The sequence below is a fragment of the Tupaia chinensis genome, unplaced genomic scaffold (assembly GCF_000334495.1).
Source record: "Tupaia chinensis unplaced genomic scaffold, TupChi_1.0 Scaffold000361_2, whole genome shotgun sequence".
Taxonomy (NCBI): domain Eukaryota; kingdom Metazoa; phylum Chordata; class Mammalia; order Scandentia; family Tupaiidae; genus Tupaia; species Tupaia belangeri.
In genome coordinates this window covers 3346529-3369753 of record NW_006159858.1, presented here as the reverse complement: position 1 = coordinate 3369753, position 23225 = coordinate 3346529, and the positions used below count along the sequence as shown (strand labels likewise).

Sequence of the window (23225 nt, the reverse complement as noted above, 5' to 3'; positions counted from 1 at the left end):
AGAGAGAGAAGAGAGAAAAAAAAAAAAAAAAAAAAAAAAAAAAAAAAAAAACACACACACACACACACACACACACACACACACACACACACAACAGGACAAGTTCCTGCTCTCAAGTGTCTTGCTATCTAGGAAAGTAGATAAACAAACAAGCCAACGGTCAGAGAGTTGTGCCAGCGTGTAGCAGGATCTATCCAGGATCTCATGCATGCATACATGTGCCGAGTGACTTTTCCAAGCTGCTGGGGTAGGATTAGAATCGGAGTTGGCCTTGTGGGATCCAGCTCCCTCTGCACAGTGCTTAACCGCCACACTGTGGGGCTGAACTTGTGGCCTTTTTACATAGGCAGGGACTTCAAAAATGAATTAAAGTACAAGTTTATTTTGATGCAAAAGAAAACTGAAATACATGCATAGCTTTCATAACATGCATTTTCCATAAACTTTTTGAAGACACCACCCCTTCATACTTACACGTTTTAAAAGGAGAGGGTAGTGTTTCAGAACACCTCAGACAATCTCCATGCCAGCAGCCCAGGATCCAGGGTTTCTCCTCCCATGAGCCCCAGGGTTCGACCACCTTGACTGATTTCTCCAGCATGTGCTGGCCTCCCTACTCTGGCAGCCCATGTCCCTGATGAGAGGAGTCCTAGGGGCAGAGTTTGTGGACTAGATTCTTCTTAGGAACAAGACACGGTGCAGGCTGCAGTATCAGTGTAAAAATCATGCCACTCTCCATCAGAGGAAGCTGGGGACCGGTTAGGAGAATGAGCTTCACCTTAGATCAAACCCAGCTGTAATGGTGGCAGCCAGGCCCTAGACAATTCAATTCCTCCTCCGTAAATGGGATTCAGAAGAACACCCATCAGGGCAGTAGATGGTTACATTGTGCCCTCTGCTGCCCTGATGGGTGTTCTTCTGAATCCCAGTTACAATGCTGGACTCCTACGTAGTTGATCACGGTTCAAGTCCCGGATCCAGTGGGTTAAAACTCAGGCGAGGGGTGTGTGTGTGTGTGTGTGTGTGTGTGTGTGCTTGCCCAAAATCCCAAGAGAAGAATGGAGTAGAAGGGACTGTGGCATGGCCATCCCTCCCGGGGGGGAGATTTCTTGCTTTCTATCTCTCTGGTGCACGCACTTGCCCTATAGCAAAATTCTTTCTAAAAAAAAATAAATAAATAATGCATTTAGAATAACGCCCAGCAACAAATGAATGCCAAATAAATGCCAGCCTAAAAGGAGACAGCTCCTGTCTGGGGGCCCTGACATGAGGGCATGGGGCCTTGAACAGCACTCTTCTGTCTTCCAAGTTTTCTGAATTGAAAAACATGAAAATTCAGTTGAAAGTGGAGGTTTTCAAACTCTTCAAAGTTGAACTCTGTTGAAGCCTTACTCGGAGCTCATTTGCCTTTCAGAGGTGATCCTGGAGGGCCATCGTTTGAGAACCTTGAACTAGAAAACCTCTCCAGTCCCTTCAAGTGCCATCATGTCTGTGATCTCACACGCCATCTACTCGGGCGCTTTCCATAAAATTAGATAACCCTAGCTGCTTGGGCTTGCTTCCCGCCCTGCTATAAGGCAGATATGTTTCTGGCTCTTTAAGCTCCCTGCATTTGCCACCATTCATGAATGAAACACAAACCCTGACTATCACTGTTGAATACCACAACCCATGTATTTTCTTTTCTTTTAATTGTCAGAGGGTGGATGTGCTTGCCAGAGAGAGAGAGAGAGAAGCAGAGAGAGAGAGAAGAAATGAGAAGGCATCACGCATCGGATGTGACCACACCACAGTCCCTTCTGCATTTCCTCATCTTGCTGGGACTTGGGGTATGTACACACACCCGCCCAGTATGTTTTTCAGGGCACCAGGGCAGGGAATCAAATCATGACCCACTATGTGGGATCTGGCTTCACTTAGCCACTAAGCTATGGGGCTAGCCCAAGGTAGCTTTTTCAACACATAGATTTAAAACGATTAGGTAGACTTTCTAGAACAAACTGAAATTGATCCTAACTGAACTGAGTTGCAGAGGGATCAAAGAGTTAAACTTTAAAATTAAAGTACAGTGGAAAGAAACATGATAGAAACTTTTAAAAATAATCTTGCAGCAGTGAAAAACTTTTCTAAGTATAGCAGGAAATCTGAAAGCCATTAAGGAAAAGATTGATAAATGTCCCTAAATAATAAATTTTCTGCAAAAAGAAAAAAAAATTAAATAAACTTTTCACTGGACTAAAAAAAAAAAAAGATCATTTATTTATTTTAGAGAGAGAGATTTTTGCTATAGGGTGCATGCACTCACTGGAGAAACGGAGAGACAGAGAGACAGAAAGTGAGAAATCACCCCCAGGGGGGATGGCCACACCTCAATCCTTTCTCCTCCATTCTCCTCCTGGGATCTTGGGCACACATACACAGGCATCTGGAGTGAGTTTTAAGCTGCTGGATCCAGGACTTGAACTGTGGTCAACCACGTGGGAGTCCAGTGATGTAACCATTAAGCCATCTGCTGGTCCCAATACATACAATTTTTAAAGTAAGAATGGGTTAATTTTATTATGATAGGCTTCTTATAAATTGGTTTTAAAAAAAGAAAGAAAAAGACCAGGAACCCAATCCATAAATGGATAAGAATCCCAGTTCAGAGAAAGTAAGCACCAACAGCTTTATATTTAAGACCAATGGCCTTTAAACATTTGAAAAGATGTTCAACCTCATTTACAATTAGAACGCAGCAAACCAAAATTATGTAACAAAAATCATTTTTCGACTACCAAGCTGGTGAAGTACAAACATTGTTGAGTACATGCGATCTATAGAACGTATTCCTTGGTGAATATATGTGTGTATTCACGGAAGAGTTCTGAGAAGAACTCACAGAAAGCTGCTTTGGGGTGTTTAAGAAGAGTGAAACTATAGAGGTGGGTGTGGATGTGGTGAGGTCTAAGGGTGGAGGTAAAAGTGAAACTCGCTTTGCATTCTGTACCCTGTTGTGCAGTTTATATATTTTGAACTTTTAGCATGCAAATGTATTACTCATTCTAAATGCACATATTCCTAAGTTAAAATCTCTACTTCAAGACTTACTTCTGTTCATATGCTAGGAAGGATCAAAACTAGATCCAATCCTGTTGAGTACCATTAGATCCACGCTCCTGAAACACACACACACACACACACACACACACACACATATATATATATTATGTTTTTACGATAGGGTGCATGCTGTAGAGAGAGATAGAGAGAAGGAAAGTGAGAAATCACCTCCCAAAAGGGATGGCCACACCACAATCCCTTCTCATCCATTCTTCTCCTGGGATTTTGCACATGCACCCAGCCTGACTTTCAAGCCACCACGTCTGGAATGCAAACTGGTAGTCTGCTGTATGGGAATTTAGTGCCTTAACCACCACGTCACCTGAAAGTCGCCCCTCCTTAAGATTTTTTTATTAGATTTTTTGTTTTTGTTTTTGTTTTTGGTATAGGGCACATGTGCTCACCGGTGAGACAAAGATTTTAGGCGCACACAAACATGTGCCTGGTGTGAGTTTCAAGCCACCAGGTCCAGGACTCAAACCACTGTTGGCCATGTGGGAGTCCTACACCTTAACCACCGCTGGCCCCTCTCCTATTTTAAATCGAGAGCCCAGCCACAGCGGCATGCACTACTAAAAGCTGTGTCCCTCCAGCAGATTGTGTGTCAGTTAAAGCACTGAACTCCATGTGGCTATCTGCATGGTTCAAGTCCTGGGCCTAGCAACTTGAGAATCATACCAGGTGCATGTGCCCCTGTGTCCAAAATCTTGAAAGAAGAATGGAGGAGAAGGGATTGCAGCATGATTATCTCCTCTGGAAGGTGATTTCTCAGTTTCTCTCTCTTTCTCTCTCTCTCTCTCTCCTCTTTCTCTCTCTGGTGAATGCACATACCCTATAACAACAAAAACAAACTATTTAAAAAAAAAAAAAAAAAAAAAACAAAAGCTGTGCTCCACAGCTGAGACAACATGGGAGGCCCTGATTCAAGCCCTGGTCTAACCTAAAGGCCAGGTCAGTGGAGCCTGGACCCTGGCATGCACCTATAATCTTAGCTACTCAAGAAGCTGAGGTAGGAGGCTTGCTAGCTGGAGGTTGGCTTGGATAAACAGTACCACCCTGTCTGAAAAGAGATCTGGAATGCTGGAATGCAAGGAAGGAGGATCACAGTACAGAAAGACCTTGTCAAAAAAGAAGTGTTTTTAATCTAAGTTATTCCTATTAAAATCTCATTTTACAAAATAAAACTAACCAGTCAAATAAAAGCAGGGCCTCCTTTTTTCTCCTCCACAATTATTTTTTTCCTAATGGTAATAATACTTACTGTAATCATCTTAGAAAATACAGAAAAGAGGGGCCGGCAGGTGGCATAGTAGTTGAAGCACTGGACTCCCACACGGCCAACTGTGGTTCATGGTCCTGGACCCAGAGGCTTGAAACTCATGCTGAGCATGTGCGCGTGCGTGCCCAAAATCCCAAGAGGAGAATGGAAGAGAAGGGATTGCAGAGTGGCCAACTCCCATGGGGGATAGTTTCTCACTTTCTCTCTCGCTGTCTCTCTGGAAAATACACTTGCCCTATAGCAAAAAATCTCTTTAAAAAAGAAAGAAAGAAAAAGAGAAAGAAGAAAGAAAGAAAGAAAGAAAAGAAAAGAAAAGAAAGAGAGAAAGAAAGAAAGAGAGAGAGAGAAAGAAAGAAAGAAAGAAAAGAAAAGAAAAGAAAGAGAGAAAGAAAGAAAGAGAGAGAGAGAAAGAAAGAAAGAAAGAAAGGAAAGAGAAAGAAAGAAAGGAAGGAAGAAAATACTGGTAAAAAAGGAAAATAAAAATTATGTAAAATTCCACCATCCAATATAAACAGTAATATTTTACTCTTTTCTACCAAATATTTTATGCATATATATTTTCTTTTTTTTCAATTTTTAAAGAATGATCTATGTAATTTTTTATTTTTGTATTTTTTTAACTTGCTATAAGGCATGTGCACTCAGTAGCCGGCTCATCTCACTCATTACCTCTGCAACAACGTGATGATTTTTCTTTGGCCAATTTTGCCATCAAATCACAATTGACACATAAAAGGGAAAAGACCCGATGAGACTTTTTTTTCTGGCCCTGAAAAGCATTTCCCAGGACATACGACAGCATGATATTCGATCTTTGGTTTCCATTTTGGTCACACTTCCCTCTAGGCACAGCACCCAGGGAGCAATCACTTGCTAGGATGAATGATGACACCGACACCATTAACTAGCATCGTCTTCAGGGCACGTTTCCTGTTTATGAGAGCTAGACTCACTGCATGAACGAGGCAAAAACTTTGTTAGGTTAATGTATTTTAAATAAAATTTTGTTGTATTTTTCTGTTCCGAAGAGGGTGAGAAAAGGGGGAGGGGAATATATATACATACATACATATAGGTGTATATATGTATGTGTATATATATGAAACTAGAAATGGAAAATTAGTGATGATAACATGTATGATTAAGCTACTGTGCAGCATCTTCTGGATGGGAAATTATATTTTGTATGCTGTGACAATGCTTAGTGAATCAATGTAAATTAATTAATTAAAAAAATAAGAAAGAAAAAAAGAAAAAGGAAGAAAAAAGGAAAAAAAAGGAAAAAAAATTAAAAGTAAAACTTGTTCTGCAGAGAAAGTGTAGAAAAGTATAAAGGGAAAATAAAAATCACTTAAAATCTTTATGAGGCCACCAGATGGTACAGAGATTAAGGGGACTGGATCCCACAAGGCCGATTGTGTGATTCAAGTCACACCTAGACAGCTTGAAAAGTATGCTGGGTGCATGTGAGTGTGTGTCCGGAATCCCGAGAGGAGAGAATGGAAGAGACGGGATTAGGGCATGGCCATTGTCCCTAGGGGTGATTTTTCACTTTCTCTATCTAGCAAACACATGTGCCCTATAGCAAATTTAAAAAAAGAAAAAGGAAAAAAAAAAAAAAACCTTGTCATTTAAGAATAATTTGTTGTCACATTTGGTGATTTTCCTCCCAATCTGATTCACATATACAGCATATATATAAAAATAAATGTGAATGTTCTGCCATGCAATATATGTTATAAATAGCTGTTAAATAATAAATTTACATAAATATATTTACATTATATAATATAGAAATATATTAATATATTAATATTTTATATAATAAAATATACTTCACAGTATTTAACTATAAATAAATATTTATATTATGATACATGTTTACATCCATGTAAACATAAAAAAATTATCTTATTTTACTACCTCCAAAGAAATTGCTATTACAGTTTCATTTATGATTGTGAATTATTTATTACTAGATAGAAATAAGCTAGTAACACAGTAAGCCTCAGATTTCAGCATCTTACTCAAGAGCTTCAATAACATACTCTATAAAGATTTAGATTTTATTCAAATTAAAGTTGGAATGTAGTGAAGAAGTTCAACAAGTAAAGACATATAATCGCAATATTTTTAAAGTTTAAAATGATAGGAAATTGTAAATGAGCAAGAAACCAAAACCACAAAAACAAGAATTTTCTAAAAGCTCCACCACACTGGAGAGCAGGTCAGAGCATTACAAAGTGCTAGAATCTGGGTTAAAATCTTGTTTGTTTTTCTACAGGGCACATGCACTTGCCAGAGAGAGACGGAAAGAGAGAGGAAAAGTGAGAAATCACCCTCCAGAGGAGATGGCCACACTACAATCCCTTCTCCTCCATTTTCCTCTCAGGTTTTGGGCACACAAACACACACACACACAGAGCTTGACTCACAAACCACAGGGTCCAGGACTCAAATCCCGAAGATAGCCATGTGGGATCTGCCACCTTAACCTTCACACCACCTGCTGACCCCAGATTAAAACCTTAGCATCTCTAGGCCCAGCAGTGGTGGCACAGATGGTAGCAAACTGACTGGTGCAGTGCTAGAACTCACACTGCCGCTCCTAGGTTCAGGTCCTGAGTTGACCTGAAGCACACTGGGTACACAAGTCCAGGATCCCAACTAGCTGGAGGACTGCGGCAAGTGGGTCACGGTGTGAGGAAACCCTGCTGAGGGTGCTTCTCTCTGTCTGTCTTACATTCTTATGCATGTACTCTCTTCCTCTCAGGAAAGAAAGAAACGATAAGATCTCAACATCTCATCCCAGAGTCCCAACCCTACCGTTATCTTACATGCCACAATTTAACTATACATATATTTCATCAGTCACAAATATTCACTCTATCAAGCACCTAGCAGCATCCTCGCTCCCCCAGTGATCTGGATAACTACTTCGAAGCTGGGGGAGGGGACGGGAATAAAACAAAACTTACATTAACCTAAGACCAAAATCTGCTTCTCATTTTAAATTTGAGAGTATCTAAAAGCTCCTTTTGGGCTCAAACCCCTAGACTGGGGCCTCCACCAGAACCTGACCAACATCCACTCAGCACATCAACACTGTCCACAGCAGGGCCCTCAGCCAGGGTGTTCGTACAACCAAGTAAATTTGTTCAAACCTCAACATATAACTAAACTCATAATATTCAAGCTGAATGAAATTTATGACTTCATCTATAAATACTTAACCTTGCACAGATCTCTGATGTCTCCATCTGTGTTTCCCATAGTATTCTCTGAATTGTGTTTTTCTTTTAGTTTAGTTTTTGTCATTGGGCGCATGCGCTCACCAGCGACAGAGCGAAACTAAGTGAAAAATCACTCCCTGGGAGGAAGGCCATGTTGCAATTTCTTCTCCTCCATTCTCTTCACAAGATCTTGGGCACAAATGTACAAGCACCCAGTGTGATGTTCAAGCCAGGCCTGTTCTATAGCTTTCTAATTTCTCAAAAACAAAACAAAACAAGAAAACAAATAAGGCAGCACACACAGGCGTACCCAGGATCCTATGGACTTGAGGACTCAATAAAGGGACTCTCAACCTGATCAGACCCTGGGGAGGTGCTCTTCTCCCTCTCGCCCTCTCTCACACAAACATGCATGTGCACACATACTTTATCATAAAGAAAATCTTAACTTTTAAAAACATTAATAAATAAATAACCGATTTACTAATACAGTGTAAGTGTCTCCATGTGTGTCTGTCAATGAGTGACTGTGCTGGTGGGTAGGGGTGTGGTTGGTGGGAGCAGCCGTGGCAGCAATGCCTGTTGAGATTTAAATCTCGGCTTTTATTTTTTGACAAATTTAGCCGGGACAAGGATGAGTCCCTTGTATCAACAGCCATACTTGGGGCACCATCAATCTAACCTGGAGGGGCCTTGAAATCCACCAGCCTCAAACCCGCGGCAAGGCTCTCATTGGAACTACCAAGTTCTAGGCTAACATTCAGATACAAGGATCATCTGCTTGGCCCTGAGGCAACCGGAATCTACTCCAGCAGCCTAGAAAATTCTAGATTCAAAGGCTTTCTTCTCCAAAGGCCCAGATGATCTTACCAAAGAGGAAAATCCCAGAGCACTCACAATGGCAGCACCGTCTTCACAGGCCTCTTCTCTCCCGCGGTCTGCAGCAAGATGAGAGCCAAGTACAGAACGGAAGAAGGCTCACCCGCTGTACTTCCTGTTTTGTAAACTCTCACGTCATACCCATTGGAGGAGGAGGATGGCCTGAAGAGTCTGAGCTGCAGCGACTCCTTCTGCAGTTGCCATGCAGATTTTCAGTCACTGCCCTCAAGAACTGAACCGGGGAATCCAATCAGGGCCGAGCGCGCCTTTTTGGTCTGGAGCCTGGCCAGCTCAGCTCAGCTTATCCAAAGCTGCATGACATTGGATGAGTCACTTTGTTTGGGCCCCATTTCTACATTCCAAGTAAGTGACCGGACTGGATGTTAACTGGGAACACTTTCTTTTAATATTTCAAGATTTTTAAGGATTCTTCTGGGCTCATCATTAAAACTTTTTTTTTTCATTCATTAAATATATTGATTAAACATCTCCAAGAGGCCTTGAAAGCTGGACACTGCAACGTACCAAGGCCCTCAGGATGCCTGCTAACTAACCCCCACAGCTCACTCTCATGGTGTATCAGAGGACAATTTCCGTGGCCCCAATATTGTCAGATCCCATCCCACCCTAACAATGTAAAAAACACTACACTCAAAGGCCTTCCTCCTAAAGGCCAAGCTTGGCCCTGAGGATAGAGCGATGAATGAAACTCACATAACCCTCTACCTTCGTGCTGTGAGTCACTTGCAGTATTTTCTAATGTTGAAATCAAGCACCTCTGTTTGAAATTGCCTTTTGCCTTTCCCCAAATGGAATAGAAACTTAAAATAAAACACATCTTAGAGCTGAGGGGACTGGGTGGGGTGCCTGAAAGTGCCTCTTCCACCCACAGGACTGGGGAAAGGGGATCTCATAATAGTGATGTCCTTAGCTAACATTGGGCTCTGCCCAGTGAAGTCCGAGCAAGAATATAACAATAGAAGAAATTTCATTAGTGGCTAAATCCACCCCAGGGTGTGTCCCCTGATTTCTGATGCTTCCCCAGCATTAAGCACAGCCTCCAACCCAGATTTGTCCCACCACATGTGACCATTTCCCATCCAGGCTGTGAGCTTCGTGAGGGTAGGGAGTACATCTTTCCTAACTGTGTCCCTGGGACTGGAAAGCAGCAAAGAACCTAAGAAGATTGCCTTTGAATCAACAAGAAAAAGAAACTGTAGAGAGGCCATGGATATGAACGTAGAGTTCCCTGGGGATACTCAGATAGCTAAGGTGTCAGAAGGGATCTCAAACACATTGGTAACCTGAAAACCCAAAAGAAAGCAATGAGACACCCACTTTATAACGATCAGATTGCCAAGGGTTTGCAAGTTAAATCAGGCCAGAGATTGGCAGGCAGGTCGGGCCATGCAAGCAAGCTAGTGGGACTTGGTCTGATCAAGTGTCCTCATATGCCCGGCCAGCAGCCATCTGGACCTTGTATATTCTTGGACAAAATTTGTGGAGACAGTGCATCATGTAACATATGTAGTGGTTAGGGACTGGGATCTGGCAAGTAGATAGAACTTGAAGAGCAAGGACTGGGCCAGCAAGTGTCATGATGGCGAAGGCTTTGGACTCCCACATGGCCAACTATAGTTCAAGTCCCAGACCCCCAGCTTGAAAATCATGCCTGGCACATGTGCGTGTGTGCCCAAAATCTCAAGAGGAGACTGGAGGAGGAGGGATTGGGGTGTGGTCATCCCTGTGGTGTGGTCATCCCCCTGAGGTGGGGGGATTTCTCACTTTCCCTCTCACTGCCTCTCTCCATCTGGTGATTGCATGTACCTTATAACAAACATCTCTAAATAATAATAATAATAAATAAAACTTAGAAAAAGAACAAGTGCTTACTTCAAACAAATAAAAAAAGTAAAAAACAATAAACAAAATAAAACACAAATACTATGACAGTAATTGCTAACATTTACCAGCTACTTAGTCGTGTCAGTCACTGTTACCAGTGGTCTATCTCTTTCAATCCCCACAAGATAGTATTGATCCCATATAATGATAAAGAAAGAGGAGTATAGAAAAAATGACCTGCCCCAGGTCATGTAGATAAAAAATAATGGGACTGGCTAGTGGAGTGATGGTTAAGGTGGCTGAATCTCACATGGCCCATGGCTTGGTTCAAATCCTGGACCAAGTGGCTTGAAAAACATGCCAGGCAGAAACACTGTCAGACATAGGGTGTGCGTGTGTGCCCATAATCTCAAAAGGAGGAGAAGGGATTTGGGAGTGTCTATCCTCCATGGGGATGCTTTCTTACTTTGTCTTTCTGTCTCTCTTGAGTGAGCACACATGCCCTCTTGCAAATTTTTAAAAGATAATCATCAATGTACACACACAAAACAAAAATACACTCTGCAAAGATACTGAGAAATTCAGAGATACAGACCAAAAGTGTTAGAGAGCTGCCTTTGGGAAGAAAGGGAGGGAGATAGGGAGTGGGGATGAGAGAGGATGTAACAGCACTTAAAACAAGGGACAGGAGGCCTGAATTGTGGGCAGAGGGGACAAGGACTCCTGGACGTGGTGATCTAATCAAATGATTAACTCAGCCCTCTGCCCCAGAGCCAAATGGAAAATAAAACATAAGTTGAAAAATAAAGCTCTGGAATCTCCACTTGGCTTCCCAGGTGAGCCAGGGTGGTGCCTATAAATGAGTCGGGGAGACCCTGAGTTCCGTTCAAAACTCCCAAAGAGAGAAGGAACTAGAGATTGAGTCCTCAGAGTAAAAAAGTAGCCAGGAGGGTGGCTGTGATTCCAAGACACACCAGAATATAGGGGCCTGCCTAGCAAGTCAGGCAGCCTCTGACGCGAATAGTGTGGGGTCTTAGTTTCCTGTAGAAGGCACCTCTTCACCAGCACTCACCTGCTCTCCCTTCCCCAGCACCATCACCGGCTCGGATCCCCTAAACTGCCTAACGCCACTCTAGAGAAAGGGCGGCAGAGTGTGGATGGAAGCGGGGAAGGCAGGGAGACCAGGAAGGGGCTCTCTTCTCCTGCAGATCCGCGCTCCTCTGCCGCCCTCAGCAGACGCACTTCCTGTTGCTGGTCTTCACGTTGCAGCACTCGCTAGCGAATTCAGCCAGGCTTTTAAACAGCCACAAGAGATAAAAAGGACTTGTGAAAACACCTCCTACTGCAGAGGGGTAGAATCTGGTCTTCGGCAAGAGAGGAAGGGAGATTCGACACAGAAACTAAAGTCAACCTCATTCCTAAAATAGGAGCGCAGGATGATTCAGAGGAACAGGAATTTTTCATATTTAAAGGCACCGAGGCCCAATTTCCCGCCGTTCAGGAGAGGACAGAGAATTCTTCGACTTGCAAACCCAAAACCAGAGCACTGGATGTGCTTGATTGGAAAGTGCGAAAGGTCTCTCAAAAGATTTATGGAAAATGGAATTAAAGGACAAGTTTATTTTGGTGCAAAAATTTTCTTTGAAATCATGCCTAGTTTTTCCTTATAAGCACATTTCTTTTACTATGTTTTTACATTCATTCCCTATATATCAGTACATCACAGAAGATGAATTTTCCCAATATGAATACAGTGTATGTTACTCCTATCAAAGATCTTACCATGTACATTATCACCAACATATAAATTTCCATTTTTGTGTCCCTTAAATGATTTGCTTCTTTCTTCCTCTCCTTGATTCCTGCCCTCCCACTCTCCGCCTACGGTGAGCAGTTAGCTAGTAATGAGCAGGCAGCCCTGAGAGAAGAGTAGAAGGACCCATGTCACATCAATCACAATTTATCAGGAATTACAACCAGACCCTCCATGAATGCCTTCCTCCCACCCAGCTCCTGGCACCTTTTCTTCCTAGGTACCTGAGGAAGACACAGAGGGATGACTGTAAAGTTCCCTCTTATCATTCCTCATGAATATAACAAGATCCAACCAGATATTTTAGTCAATATCCTGATTCCCACTGGGGCAATAAACTAATTGGGCAGTCTATCCTAATTACGATGCTCCTAAGGGCAAGGCTCACAGGGGCATGTGCAGTCAGGTAATCAAATTCCTCAAATTCTTCACCTTGAGAGAGCTGCAAAAAGCCTTGAATTCAAACAAAAGACATGGGTAATATGACAGACCTCCCACTGTTGAATATTCATGATCACCTCTGGTAATAAAAATAACACCTAACCAGTTCCAAACACAGCTGCTGCCTAGCCACCTGCCCTCCCAGATGTTTTTCTGGGTGTACTTCTTTTCTAAAATCTGTCTTTCCTATTAAATTCTCTTTTCTACCTACTTTTATTGTGGCTTTATTTTGCGCCTAGGGACAGCTCTCTAATTTTAGCAATCTGAACCCAAAGAACCAAGGATTTTACACAACACAGCTCGACACTCTCCCATCTATGACAATTTTTGACGCCAGGACTCGAATCGTGCTTTCAGATGCTTTCCAGACCGGTCTCTCCCGGCTGCAACCAAGTCCTCCGCTCACACATCAGACAAGGCCAGTGAGTACAAACCACGCGTGCTTCACCGGGCTCTCCGCTGTCACTAGCTCTAACTTCTGGCCACATTTTCTTCCGGGTCTTGGATTTCTGGAGTCCTGGGTTCCCCATCTCCTTCTCTGCCCTCTGTTTTTTCGAATCTACAAATTTGGGGTACATAGTTTACTAACAAGAATTTTTCAGATTTTTTTCCCCCATTGTCCTTAATGCATTTTTTTTGTAGGTGATATTTTGCCTCTTTAGGTGCCTTTTCATGCTGGTGAGTGCAAGGAAGAGGTTTAAACCCCTGATAAGTCGCACACAACACTGGAAATGAGTCAGGGGAGAGGTTTTAACTTCTTTCAGATCTCCCAGGAAGAAGATTGGAGACGTTCTCAGAAGAACTCTCTCAGAAATGGTCCCAGGTTTTTGGGACAGGGTATTTAGAGGCTCACGGGCCCTCAGATAGATGCGCTAACTCCCAGGGTACGAGAGACATCTCCCTCCATTCTCTTCACTCCAGTGGGCTAGCACAATCCGCTGGAGGTTTGTTACCTGGAACGGCTCTGCAGGGATGCCTCAAGCCTTCCTAGGCTTGCCACCAAATTCTATTCCTTTTTCTTTCTTCCCTCCTTCTAGATGGGAAATCTGTCTTGTATTCAGAGAGACTCCATCACTGGGACCAGTTTGACCCTCAATCTCTCAGGAGGAGGCTCATCTGCCTTTGTAATACTGCATGGCTACAATACAAGATGCCAGAGGGAATAATTTGGCCAGTGAAGGGGACCTTGGATTATCATTCCATTATCCAATTAGATAATTTATGTCGAAACCAGGGGAAGTGGACTGAGGTGCCAGATGTTCAGGCCCTTAGTTCTAACCCAAAGCTTCGTGCAGTTTATCACTTGCTCCTCCACCCATCCAAACTGTTCCTTCCTCACCTTTCCCAGAGACAGTGAAACAGGACGTAAAACCTGAGCTTACAACTCTGACCCCGGATTCCTTCCCTCTGTACCCAGGTCACCTTAAATCTCCAGAACCCATTTGCCCACTTCAGGCAGTGGCCAGTCCAAATGGAAACCCCATCAGAATTCATGTTCCATTTACCATGAACGATTTCTGTCAAATACAAAAGGATCTTGGAAGTTTTTCAAAGGATCCCAATAAATATTTGGAGGGATTTCTCAGAGTGGCCCTCTCCTTAAGGTGGAGAGATGTAACTATCATTTTCCACCAAAGTCACTAAAACTGAAAGGGATAAAAGTGGGGAAGCTGCTATCCAATTTGGGGATTCATTACAGAGTAAATGAGGGTACCTTATAGGAAATATAGCAGTCCTAGCTCCAGATCCTAACTGAGACTACAGCTACCCAGGAGGGATTTGGCAGAGAGATCATGTGATCTTGTGTCTCATAGAGGGCCTAAAAGCAAGTAGAGTACAACCTATAAACTGTAACAAATTGGCTACAGTTGATCGGTTGATCGAGGGTCTCAGGAAAATCCCACAGCCTTCTTTAAGCATTTAAAGGGGGCTCTTATTAAGTATACTACTATTGACCCTGATTCAGAGGGAAAACTGCTTCTCGATGATAAATTTATTAACCGGGCAACCCGGGTATCTGTAGGAAACTCCAAAAGCTATCACTAGGACCTGGCACCTCCTCAGCAGAACTTCTGCAAATGGACTCTTCGGTCTTTTACAACCGAGACCTAGAGAAAGAGGACAGGATTAAGGCAAAGGAAAAGTGGAAGGAAAACAGGCAGACTCAATACTGCTTTGGTTGGGCAAAAGTCACCTCCTGGTTGCCCTAGGAAATCCCTAATGACCTGCGATCACTGTCAGAAGCCTGACACAAGAAGAAGAACTGCTATCTACTTAAGCCTCCGTGAAAGCCTTGCCCCAAATGTGGTCAACCTGGCCACTGGGCCAGGGACTACGCCAAGAGCTCTGGGACCCCTGGGTTGGACCCTGAAGAGGCCTTGACAGTGACCCTCCCATGAGGATGCCCTCCGCTCCAGTCGGCTCTCACGACAGCCATCAAATCATGGGATCAGAGCCCAGGGCAACCTTGGACACGGCAGGTAGGGCCCATACCTTCCTTATTGACGCAGGAGCCACCTACTCAGTATTTACCACTTATGCCAGAGTCCCTGCTCTTTGTCTCACTGTGGAGGTATCAGGTAAACTTGCTCATTGCCCTATAACCCCAGCTCTTTGCTGTACTTGGGAAGACATAATGTTCTCCCATCAATTCCTGATTATACCTCAATTCCCTACTCCCCTTATGGGTAGGGATATCCTTAGTAAGCGAGGTGCTTAATAATCACTGAGACCTATCATGTCAGCCTTTTTAGCACTGTTATTAGACCCTGATCCTGAAATATCTCAACAAAATAACCTCATTCAGGAAGTCAATCCAGAGGTCTGGGCGAGAGAGAGACACCGGGAAGGGCAAAAACAGCTATCCCCATTAAAATCAGACTTAAGAATCTTAACACCTTCCCACAGGAAAAAAACAAACAAACAAACAAACAAAAAAGCACTTAAACCTGAGGCCATTCAAGAGCTTCAGCCAGTAATTACTAGACTCCTATAGGCTAGCGCTTTAACCCCCTGTGAGTCACCCTATAACTCTCCCATTCTAGCAGTAAAAAATCCAGGGGAGAATATCACCTCGGCCAGGACCTCAGAGCTATAAACGCAGCCATTCCCATTCACCCGACGGTGCCAACCTCTTACACTATTCGGAGAGAGGTACCTCCAAATTCTCATTGGTTTTCAATTTTAGATCTTAAGGATGCTTTCTTCTACATTCCAGCAGGTAAAGATTCCCAATTCTTGTTTGCTTTTGAGTAGAGAGAGAAGGGGGGCACCTCAACAATTAGCATGAATAATGCTCCCCCCCGGTAGGTTATAACTGTAAAATGTATTTCTAGTACAAAAGGTTAAAAGGAAAGGTTTTTGTACAGAAGGAATTTTACATGGTCAAGTTTTTGTCTTACAATAGAATGACTAGATTATCTCGAAACAAAAGATAAGAAGGTAAAAAACCTAAAAGGTCTAAAGTATGCTGTTGAAGGTTTGAGTTATGTTACAAGAATCTGAGAAGAGTTACAAAGATTAATCAAGTTAATATTCTAAAGCTAATTGTACTAATGTGATACCACCAATCATAAGTCAGGTAGTTATCCTTAAATACTATATACAGTAAAACAACTAGATTTGTCTGTTATCACTGTTTTCAGTTTTGTCGTTCACAGTTTCAAATTTACTTCCCATGGGGGGGAAAAATCCTCTAACAAGAACTTAGAACATTTTAACTCATCCCAACACGGAAAACACCCATCATGGACTCCAGTTACAGCAGCTAAGTTTGCCTCCCAGGGTGTGACTATTAGTGGAACTCGAGTCTCTACTATATTCCAGGGTGGCTCTATATGAGCTAGGAATAAGATTATAAGGTGAGAATCTCTCTTGTTCACTATTAAGTTCTGGGCCAAACTTAGTCCCTCCCAGGGAGCGTACTGGCTCTGTGGGCATCGGGCTTATTGAGTCCTCCCACCAGGCTAGAAAGACCTGTGTTCATCGGGCTATATAATCCCTAATATTAAAATGACATGGGGAGACACCTCCCTGTCAATTCCTCTCAGGGCTAATACTAGACTATCCAAACGAGCAGGACCCCTGATTCCCTTGAGCATTGCCCTTAGTGCTTTCATTGGCATGGGGGCATGGCTACTGGCAGGAGCTCTCTTGGATTGCAGCAGCAGTCGTCTGCTGAAACAGCTGAAGCCTTCCGGGTTACAGCAGAAACCCTAACAGGACTGCAGGAACCACTAGATTCCTTGGCCAGTGTCATTTATAAACTGGCAGAGCCCTAGATCTTCTCACCGCAGGAGGAGGAACTTGTATATACTTAAAAGAAAAATATTGTTTTTGAATTCATCAATTGGGATTAGTTCAACAAGATGGTTAAAATCTTTAAAAAAAAAAAAAAAAACACACACACACACGAAGATTGAAAACTGGGATCTGCCTTGTGGGACACTAAAAACTGGCTATTTCACTCTCTTGTTGCCACTAGCAGGCCCAGTTCTAATAATTATCTTAGTTGTAAGCATTGGCCCTCTGTTATTTCAGGCCCTTACTAGCTTGTTACCAACTGAATACAATCTATATGTTACAACAGTATCAACCAGTACCTAGTGATGCTAACCTCTGCCCTCTAGACCCAGCTGCTACAGCCTTCCATGATTCATGTGAGGACTCTTCTAAAGTCTCTGCACAATCTTGGAGCTAGCCTGACAGAGAGCAAGGACTGAGACTCTGACTCGCCTCTCTTTGGCCCATTTGTCAGCTGGAAGAAGCTACAGAACAGGAGACATTCAGTCCATTTTCCCTTCATGATTTCAGGGTCTCAAGTCCTTAAGGGGGGAATGTGGTGGGCAGTTAGCCAGTAATGAGCAGGCAGCCCTAAGAGACTAGTAGGACACGTGTCACATCAGTTTATCAGGAGTTACAACCAGACCCTCCATGAAACACCTTCTTCCCACCCAGGCACTGGGAAGGTGAGGCAAATGCCATTTTTCTTCCTTGATACCTGAGGAAGACACAGGGATGATTGTAAATTTCCCTCTTATCATCCCTCGTAAATACAAAGAGACCCAATCAGACATTTTGATCAACATCCTGATTCCCACTGGGGAAATAAACTAATTGGACAGTTTTTCCTAATTAAGATGTGTCTATCGTCATGGCTCACACTGGGCATGCACAGTTAGGTAATCAAATTCCTCAAATTCTTCACCTGTGAAAGACCTGCACAATGGGGACCAGCAGGTGCCATGGTGGTTAAGGTGCTGGACACTCCCATATGACCAACCATGGTTCTAGTCCTAGACTTGATGGCTTGCTTTCTCACTTTCTCTCTCTCTCTCCCCCCCCTCTCTCTCTCTCTGTGTGTGTGTGTGTCTCGCTCTGGTCAAATTAAAATAAACAAATGAATAAATAAAATTTTTTTAAAAAAGCACTGCACAAGCAAGCACATGAAAAAGCCCGTGAATTCAAACAAAGGACATAGATAATATGACAGACCTCCCACTGCTAAATATCCATGATCACCTCTGGTAATAAAAATAGCACCTCTCCAGTTCCAAACACAGTTGCTACCTAGCAACCTGCCCGCCCAAGATCTTTTGGGTGTACTTCTTTTCTAAAATCTTTCTTTCCTATTAAATTCTCTTTTCTACTTTCTTTTATCGTGATTGTAGTTTTATTTTGTGCCTAGGGGCAGGTCTCTAATTTTAGTGATCTGGACCCAAAAAACCAAGGATTTTACACAACACAGCTCAACACTCCCATCCCATGACACCCCAATTTCCACACTTCTCCCACACTGCCTTTAATATCCACAGTTGCTCTCCATGCTTTTATGCCTTCCAATCTTTCAGTTTCTGTCATAGAGTGCAGACATTCAGTATACATTAAGTGGGGACATACAATGCCTCTCTTTCAAGGTCTAACTTGCTTAGCATTAAATAGTCCATATTTGTATATTAGTACAGTTATTTTTTTGTTTGTTTCGTTTTTGTTTTTAGGTTTTTGTCATAGGGTACATGCACTTGCCAGAGTGAGACAGAGAGAAGGAATGTAAGAAATAGCTCCCTGGGGGGATGGCCATGCTGCAAACCCTTTTCCACTCTCTTCTCACAACTTTGAGCATACAGGCATACACACACACACACACACACACACACACACACACCCAGCATTTTTTTTCAGGCTGATGGTTCTGAGACTCAAACCACAGAGTCAACCATGTGGGATCCACTACCTTAACTACCACACCACCTGCTGGTCCCAAAAACTTTATACTGACTCCATTCAGTATTAATTCCTGTTCTTCGCAAGGAGTCTAAACAGAGTTCAGAAACAGGAATTTTTGCCCCTGTGTTGTGTTCCAAATCTCCACACAGGATCCCAGGTCACCAGATTGTTTCTCAGGGTTTCTTCTGAGTCAAAGCATGCCAGTAGCTGGAAAGCTGAGAAACTGCACCAAAAAAAAAAAAAAAATAGAGGGTGCTTCAGGCTGGCCCTGAGCAGGGGCAACGACACTTGAGTTTGTGTCCCTGGGCATGCAGTCAGGTTCAGTAGTAACCAGGGATTTTACAGTGCTGAACCCAAGTGGTTAATCACTGCCTAAACATTAATACACAACCGCAAATCTCAGTTGCATTTACCTCAGAATTAACTGGAGAGGTTTGAAAATTGCCAGTTCCAAGGCTCCAGCTTTAGAACTCCTACCTGAGCAAAACTGTGGGCAATAAAACAGCTTGAGCACTTAGAATTGTACCTGGACCTTCCACTGTATTCAATCTACTCACTACCATTGTAATTTAAGCTCACATCATCTGTAAAATGGCCATGTACAGATGAGGAGACTAAGGTCAGCATTGATTACTGACAAATGGCAGGGCCAGTGCCTGAACCCAGGAGTACCTCACTCTAGTTCATCCTCTTGGCCCCTGTGCACATCTGCCTCTACCCAGGCCCGGCCTGGCAGAAATGGATGAGCTGGTGAGGCAACCAGGGTTGTGCAGTGAGGATGAGTGGGGGTGGGGGGTTCTCGGGGCTTTGGCTTGTGCCATTTTCAAGGCACCATCTTCAGTTCTCCCAGTCTTAGATCATTTTTAAAAGGAATATGAATGGGACCAGAAGGTGGCATCATGGTTAAGGCACTAGACTCCCATATGCCAAACAGAGGTTTGACTCCCAGACCTAATGATTTGCTTTCTCACTCCTCAACTCCACCCCTCCATCTCTGGTGAGTGCATATGTCCTACAGCAAAATTTTTAAAATAATCAAAATAAATAATAATAATAATTAGCTGTCTCTGCTGTTCCTTCTGGGTTTAGCTTCACAGCTGTGAAGTCCCCCAAGCCAGGGACACCCCTTCAAGACCCCAGTGCTAGTCAGGACAGAATCTATTCAGGCATCTTTATCTCTGACTCTGCTGTCCCTTCTGGGTTCAACTTCATGAATATGAAGCCCCCTCAGCTAAAGAGCCCCCCTTCCAGACCCCAGTGCTAGTCAGGTAGACAAAGTCTGTCTCTCCATCTTGTTCTTCTCTATCCTTTCCAACTTTTTTCTCTCTTAAAAAAACAAACAAAACAACAAAACAAAACAAAACAAAAACAGCTTTCTGCCCCCTCTGTGCCTTTCTCTTGCTATTTTGTCTATTCTTCCTTCACCTTGGACAGAATCCATTCAGGCATCTCCATCTCTGCCTCTGCTCTGCACCACGTGGTTTTCCATTTTTAACTTCATTTTATTTTCTGCAACATGATTTCTGTGTTTTTCTCCTCCTCTTTTGTTTTAGTTTTTTCCTTCTTCCTTTACTTTTTCTCCCTATTTCTGTTCCCTACTTTCTTTTTCTTTTACCTTACTTTCCTATTTTACTGCTCAGCCCTTACCCAGAGAAGTCTAGGTGCATAGTAGCTAAACATCTGAACATCTGAACGTTGTGAGTTTTAGAGAATTCTTTGCACCTCACTGTAGTGGTTGTAAAAAGAGTAAAACTTCCCTTCATAATTCAATTTCAAAATTCCTCCTGTGATTCCCACACTGGAGAACACAGTAGAAAGAAGAAAATAGCACCAAATTATTTCACAGTAAGGGAAGCACACTCACAGTTATAGAATCCTTCTCCAACAAATTGGCCAAAAGTGAATACATTACCAAATGACTAAAAATCAGAGAAGAACCTCAAGGATGAGAGAATCAAGTAATATGTGTCCAGCAAGGGAACACTGTCATTCATTTCCAAGTAGGGAAAAATTAGAGGATATTACCAAAATGTCATAAAAAGAATTTAGAATATTTATGGTAACAAAATTGTATGAGATGCACGAGAAAAGAGACATTGAGCTCCAAGAGATGAGGAAATCCTCCCATGATATGAAAGAATTGTACACTATAAAAGAGAATCAAATGTAGCTGTTAGATATGAAGGCTGTAATACAGGAAATCCCTTGAAAGTATTAAAAGCAGGTAAGACCATGCAGAAGATCGAATTTCAGAAGTAGAAGAAAAAAACCTCTGACTGAAAAAATTATCAAAAATACTGAGAAAACAACCAAGAAAGCTGAGGATAATATACGAGAAATAGCCCCTCCCAACCCAGGAGAGGCAAGAGAGCAGGCCTCAGAAGACCCCTTCATGGCTACTGAAAACTAGTGATTTCAGTGGAATAGGAAAAATGAAGATTTTCCACTGATAATTCAGCCCACAAACTCATTTGATAGGAAGACTTTCAAGCCTCCTGTCTCTGTCTCTGTCTTTGTCTCTCTCTACCTCTGTCTCTGTCTTCTCATTTTTTTATAATTTTTCCTTTTTAAAAACTTTTAAGGTCAGTTTCTTGGCTTTCAGCCCCTCTTTTCCCTTTACCTTGTTAATAATCCCCTCTTCCCCTCCCAACCCAGGAGAGGCAAGAGAGCAGGCCTCAAAAGACCCCCATCATGGCTACTGAGTAATAGTGATTTCGCACGGCACGCTTGCGCACCACATGGTTTTCTAATTTTTTGCTTTTAAAAAAAATAATTTTTTAAAGTTTTTTTGTTTTTTTCTTCTCTTTTTCCCTGTTTCTTGGTTGCTTTTGTTGCTGTTGTTTCTCTCTCTGTGTTTCCTTTTCTGCACGCTCCTAGACACATTGAATTTCAAGCTTACAAAGAAACATTCTTTCCATCAGATGATCAGAAATCACCACAGGACCACAAGAAATACAGGAAAGCAAGAAAATACCTCTCCTCCAAGGGAAAAGAATAACTCCTCTTCATCCACAGTTCAATGGAAATCAGGGACATGTCTAATAAAGAATTTAGAACATTCATAATGGCAAAGCTAACAGAGATGGATGAGAAGAGAGACAATGAACTGCAAGAGAGAAAGGAGAAAGGAGCTGATGAGTTCCGGGAGATGAGGAAATTCCTGCAATAACTAAAAGAGGAATTACACACTTTACAAAAAAATCAAATGGAACTGTTAGAGATGAAGACTATAATACAGGAAGTCAAAATCTTTATTGAAAGTATTAAAAGCAGACTAGATCATACGGAAAGGTAGAATCTCAGACGTAGAAGAGAAAATTGCTGACCTAGAAAAATCTACCATGAAAACTGAGAAAATTGCCCCCAAATTTGAGAATAATATATGAGAAATACTAGATACCATCAAATGTCCAAACATCCAGATAATTGGCATCCCAGAAATTGAAGAGACTCATAAGGGCATTGATAATCTATTCCATGAAATCCTGTAAGAAAACTTTCCAAACCTAGAGAGGCATTCAAAGATTCAGTCCCAAGAAATACAAAGGACCCCAAATAGAATCAACCCAAGAAGATCTTCTCCAAGACATATTATAGCCAGATTGACCAAAACCACAGACAAAGACAAGATACTAAGATTAGCAAGAGAGAAACAGCAAGTTACCTACAAAGGATATCCCATCAGACTAACAGCAGACCTTTCATCAGAAACAATGTGAACAAGGAAAGAATGGGAAAATATACTCAAAGTGTTAAGGGAAAAGCAATTTCAGCTGAGAATACTGTACCCGGCAAGATTATCCTTCATATGGGAAGAAAAGACAAGAACATTCTCAGATAAACAAAACCTGAAAGAATTTACCAGCACCAGACCAGATCTCTAAGAAGTTCTCAAGGGAGTGCTCTATCAGGAAACTAAATGTAGTAACACAGAAATAAGAGTTCAAAAACTAGGAAAATGGCCAACTTAATCGTAGGGATAAGTCTGGAGTTGAATATTACATCACAGAATTCAGTCAGGAAGATTGAACCACAACACAAGATAGATTAAGTACATGAGACTGAACTGGTGAAATAGCATTCTATGACTTTTGACTAAAATATTGCTGCTTTTCTTCTAGGCTTTGTGGTCTGGTTTTAAGAGTCTTTGTCCTGTCTTGAGCTGTCAATAGGTTCATGTACCTACTATTTCAACAGAATACTAACCTGTTTCCAGGCTTTAAGTTTTAAGCAAATTTCTTTACCAATTCAAAAGTGCTTTTCTTGAAATTACCAGCTGAACTTGCTATTGAAAGTAGTTAGATTATTTAAGAAACTGTGTGATTGATAAAATGTGGGGGGAAAGAAATGAAAGACAACTGTAGACACCAGAGATAGTGTAAGAAGAGGGTGGGAAAGGGCAGAGGGC

The 23225-nt window shown here is 42.3% G+C and overlaps 1 protein-coding gene and 1 pseudogene across 7 annotated transcripts in view; one reads left to right on the top strand and one right to left on the bottom strand.

Annotated features, from left to right (window-relative positions):
• The window catches only part of CASP8 (caspase 8), a 36610-nt gene extending 24905 nt beyond the window's left edge, over positions 1-11705 (bottom strand). For 2 of the 7 annotated variants that reach the window (XM_006153037.3, XM_006153036.3), the window contains exons 1-2: positions 11411-11698; positions 8485-8552 (exon numbers count right to left, since the gene is read on the bottom strand). Coding sequence is in view for 2 of the 7 variants with exons in the window: in XM_027773641.1 (XP_027629442.1) it covers positions 11411-11434 (24 nt within the window). In the remaining 5 variants the exon portion in view is untranslated. Of the gene's footprint in view, positions 1-474; positions 650-8484; positions 8553-11410 lie in introns of all 7 variants that reach the window. The other 5 variants (XM_006153039.3, XM_014589558.2, XM_027773640.1 and 2 more) reach the window with 4 other exon arrangements.
• Positions 11496-23225, top strand: part of LOC102490904 (SWI/SNF-related matrix-associated actin-dependent regulator of chromatin subfamily E member 1-like) — a 25524-nt pseudogene continuing 13794 nt past the window's right edge.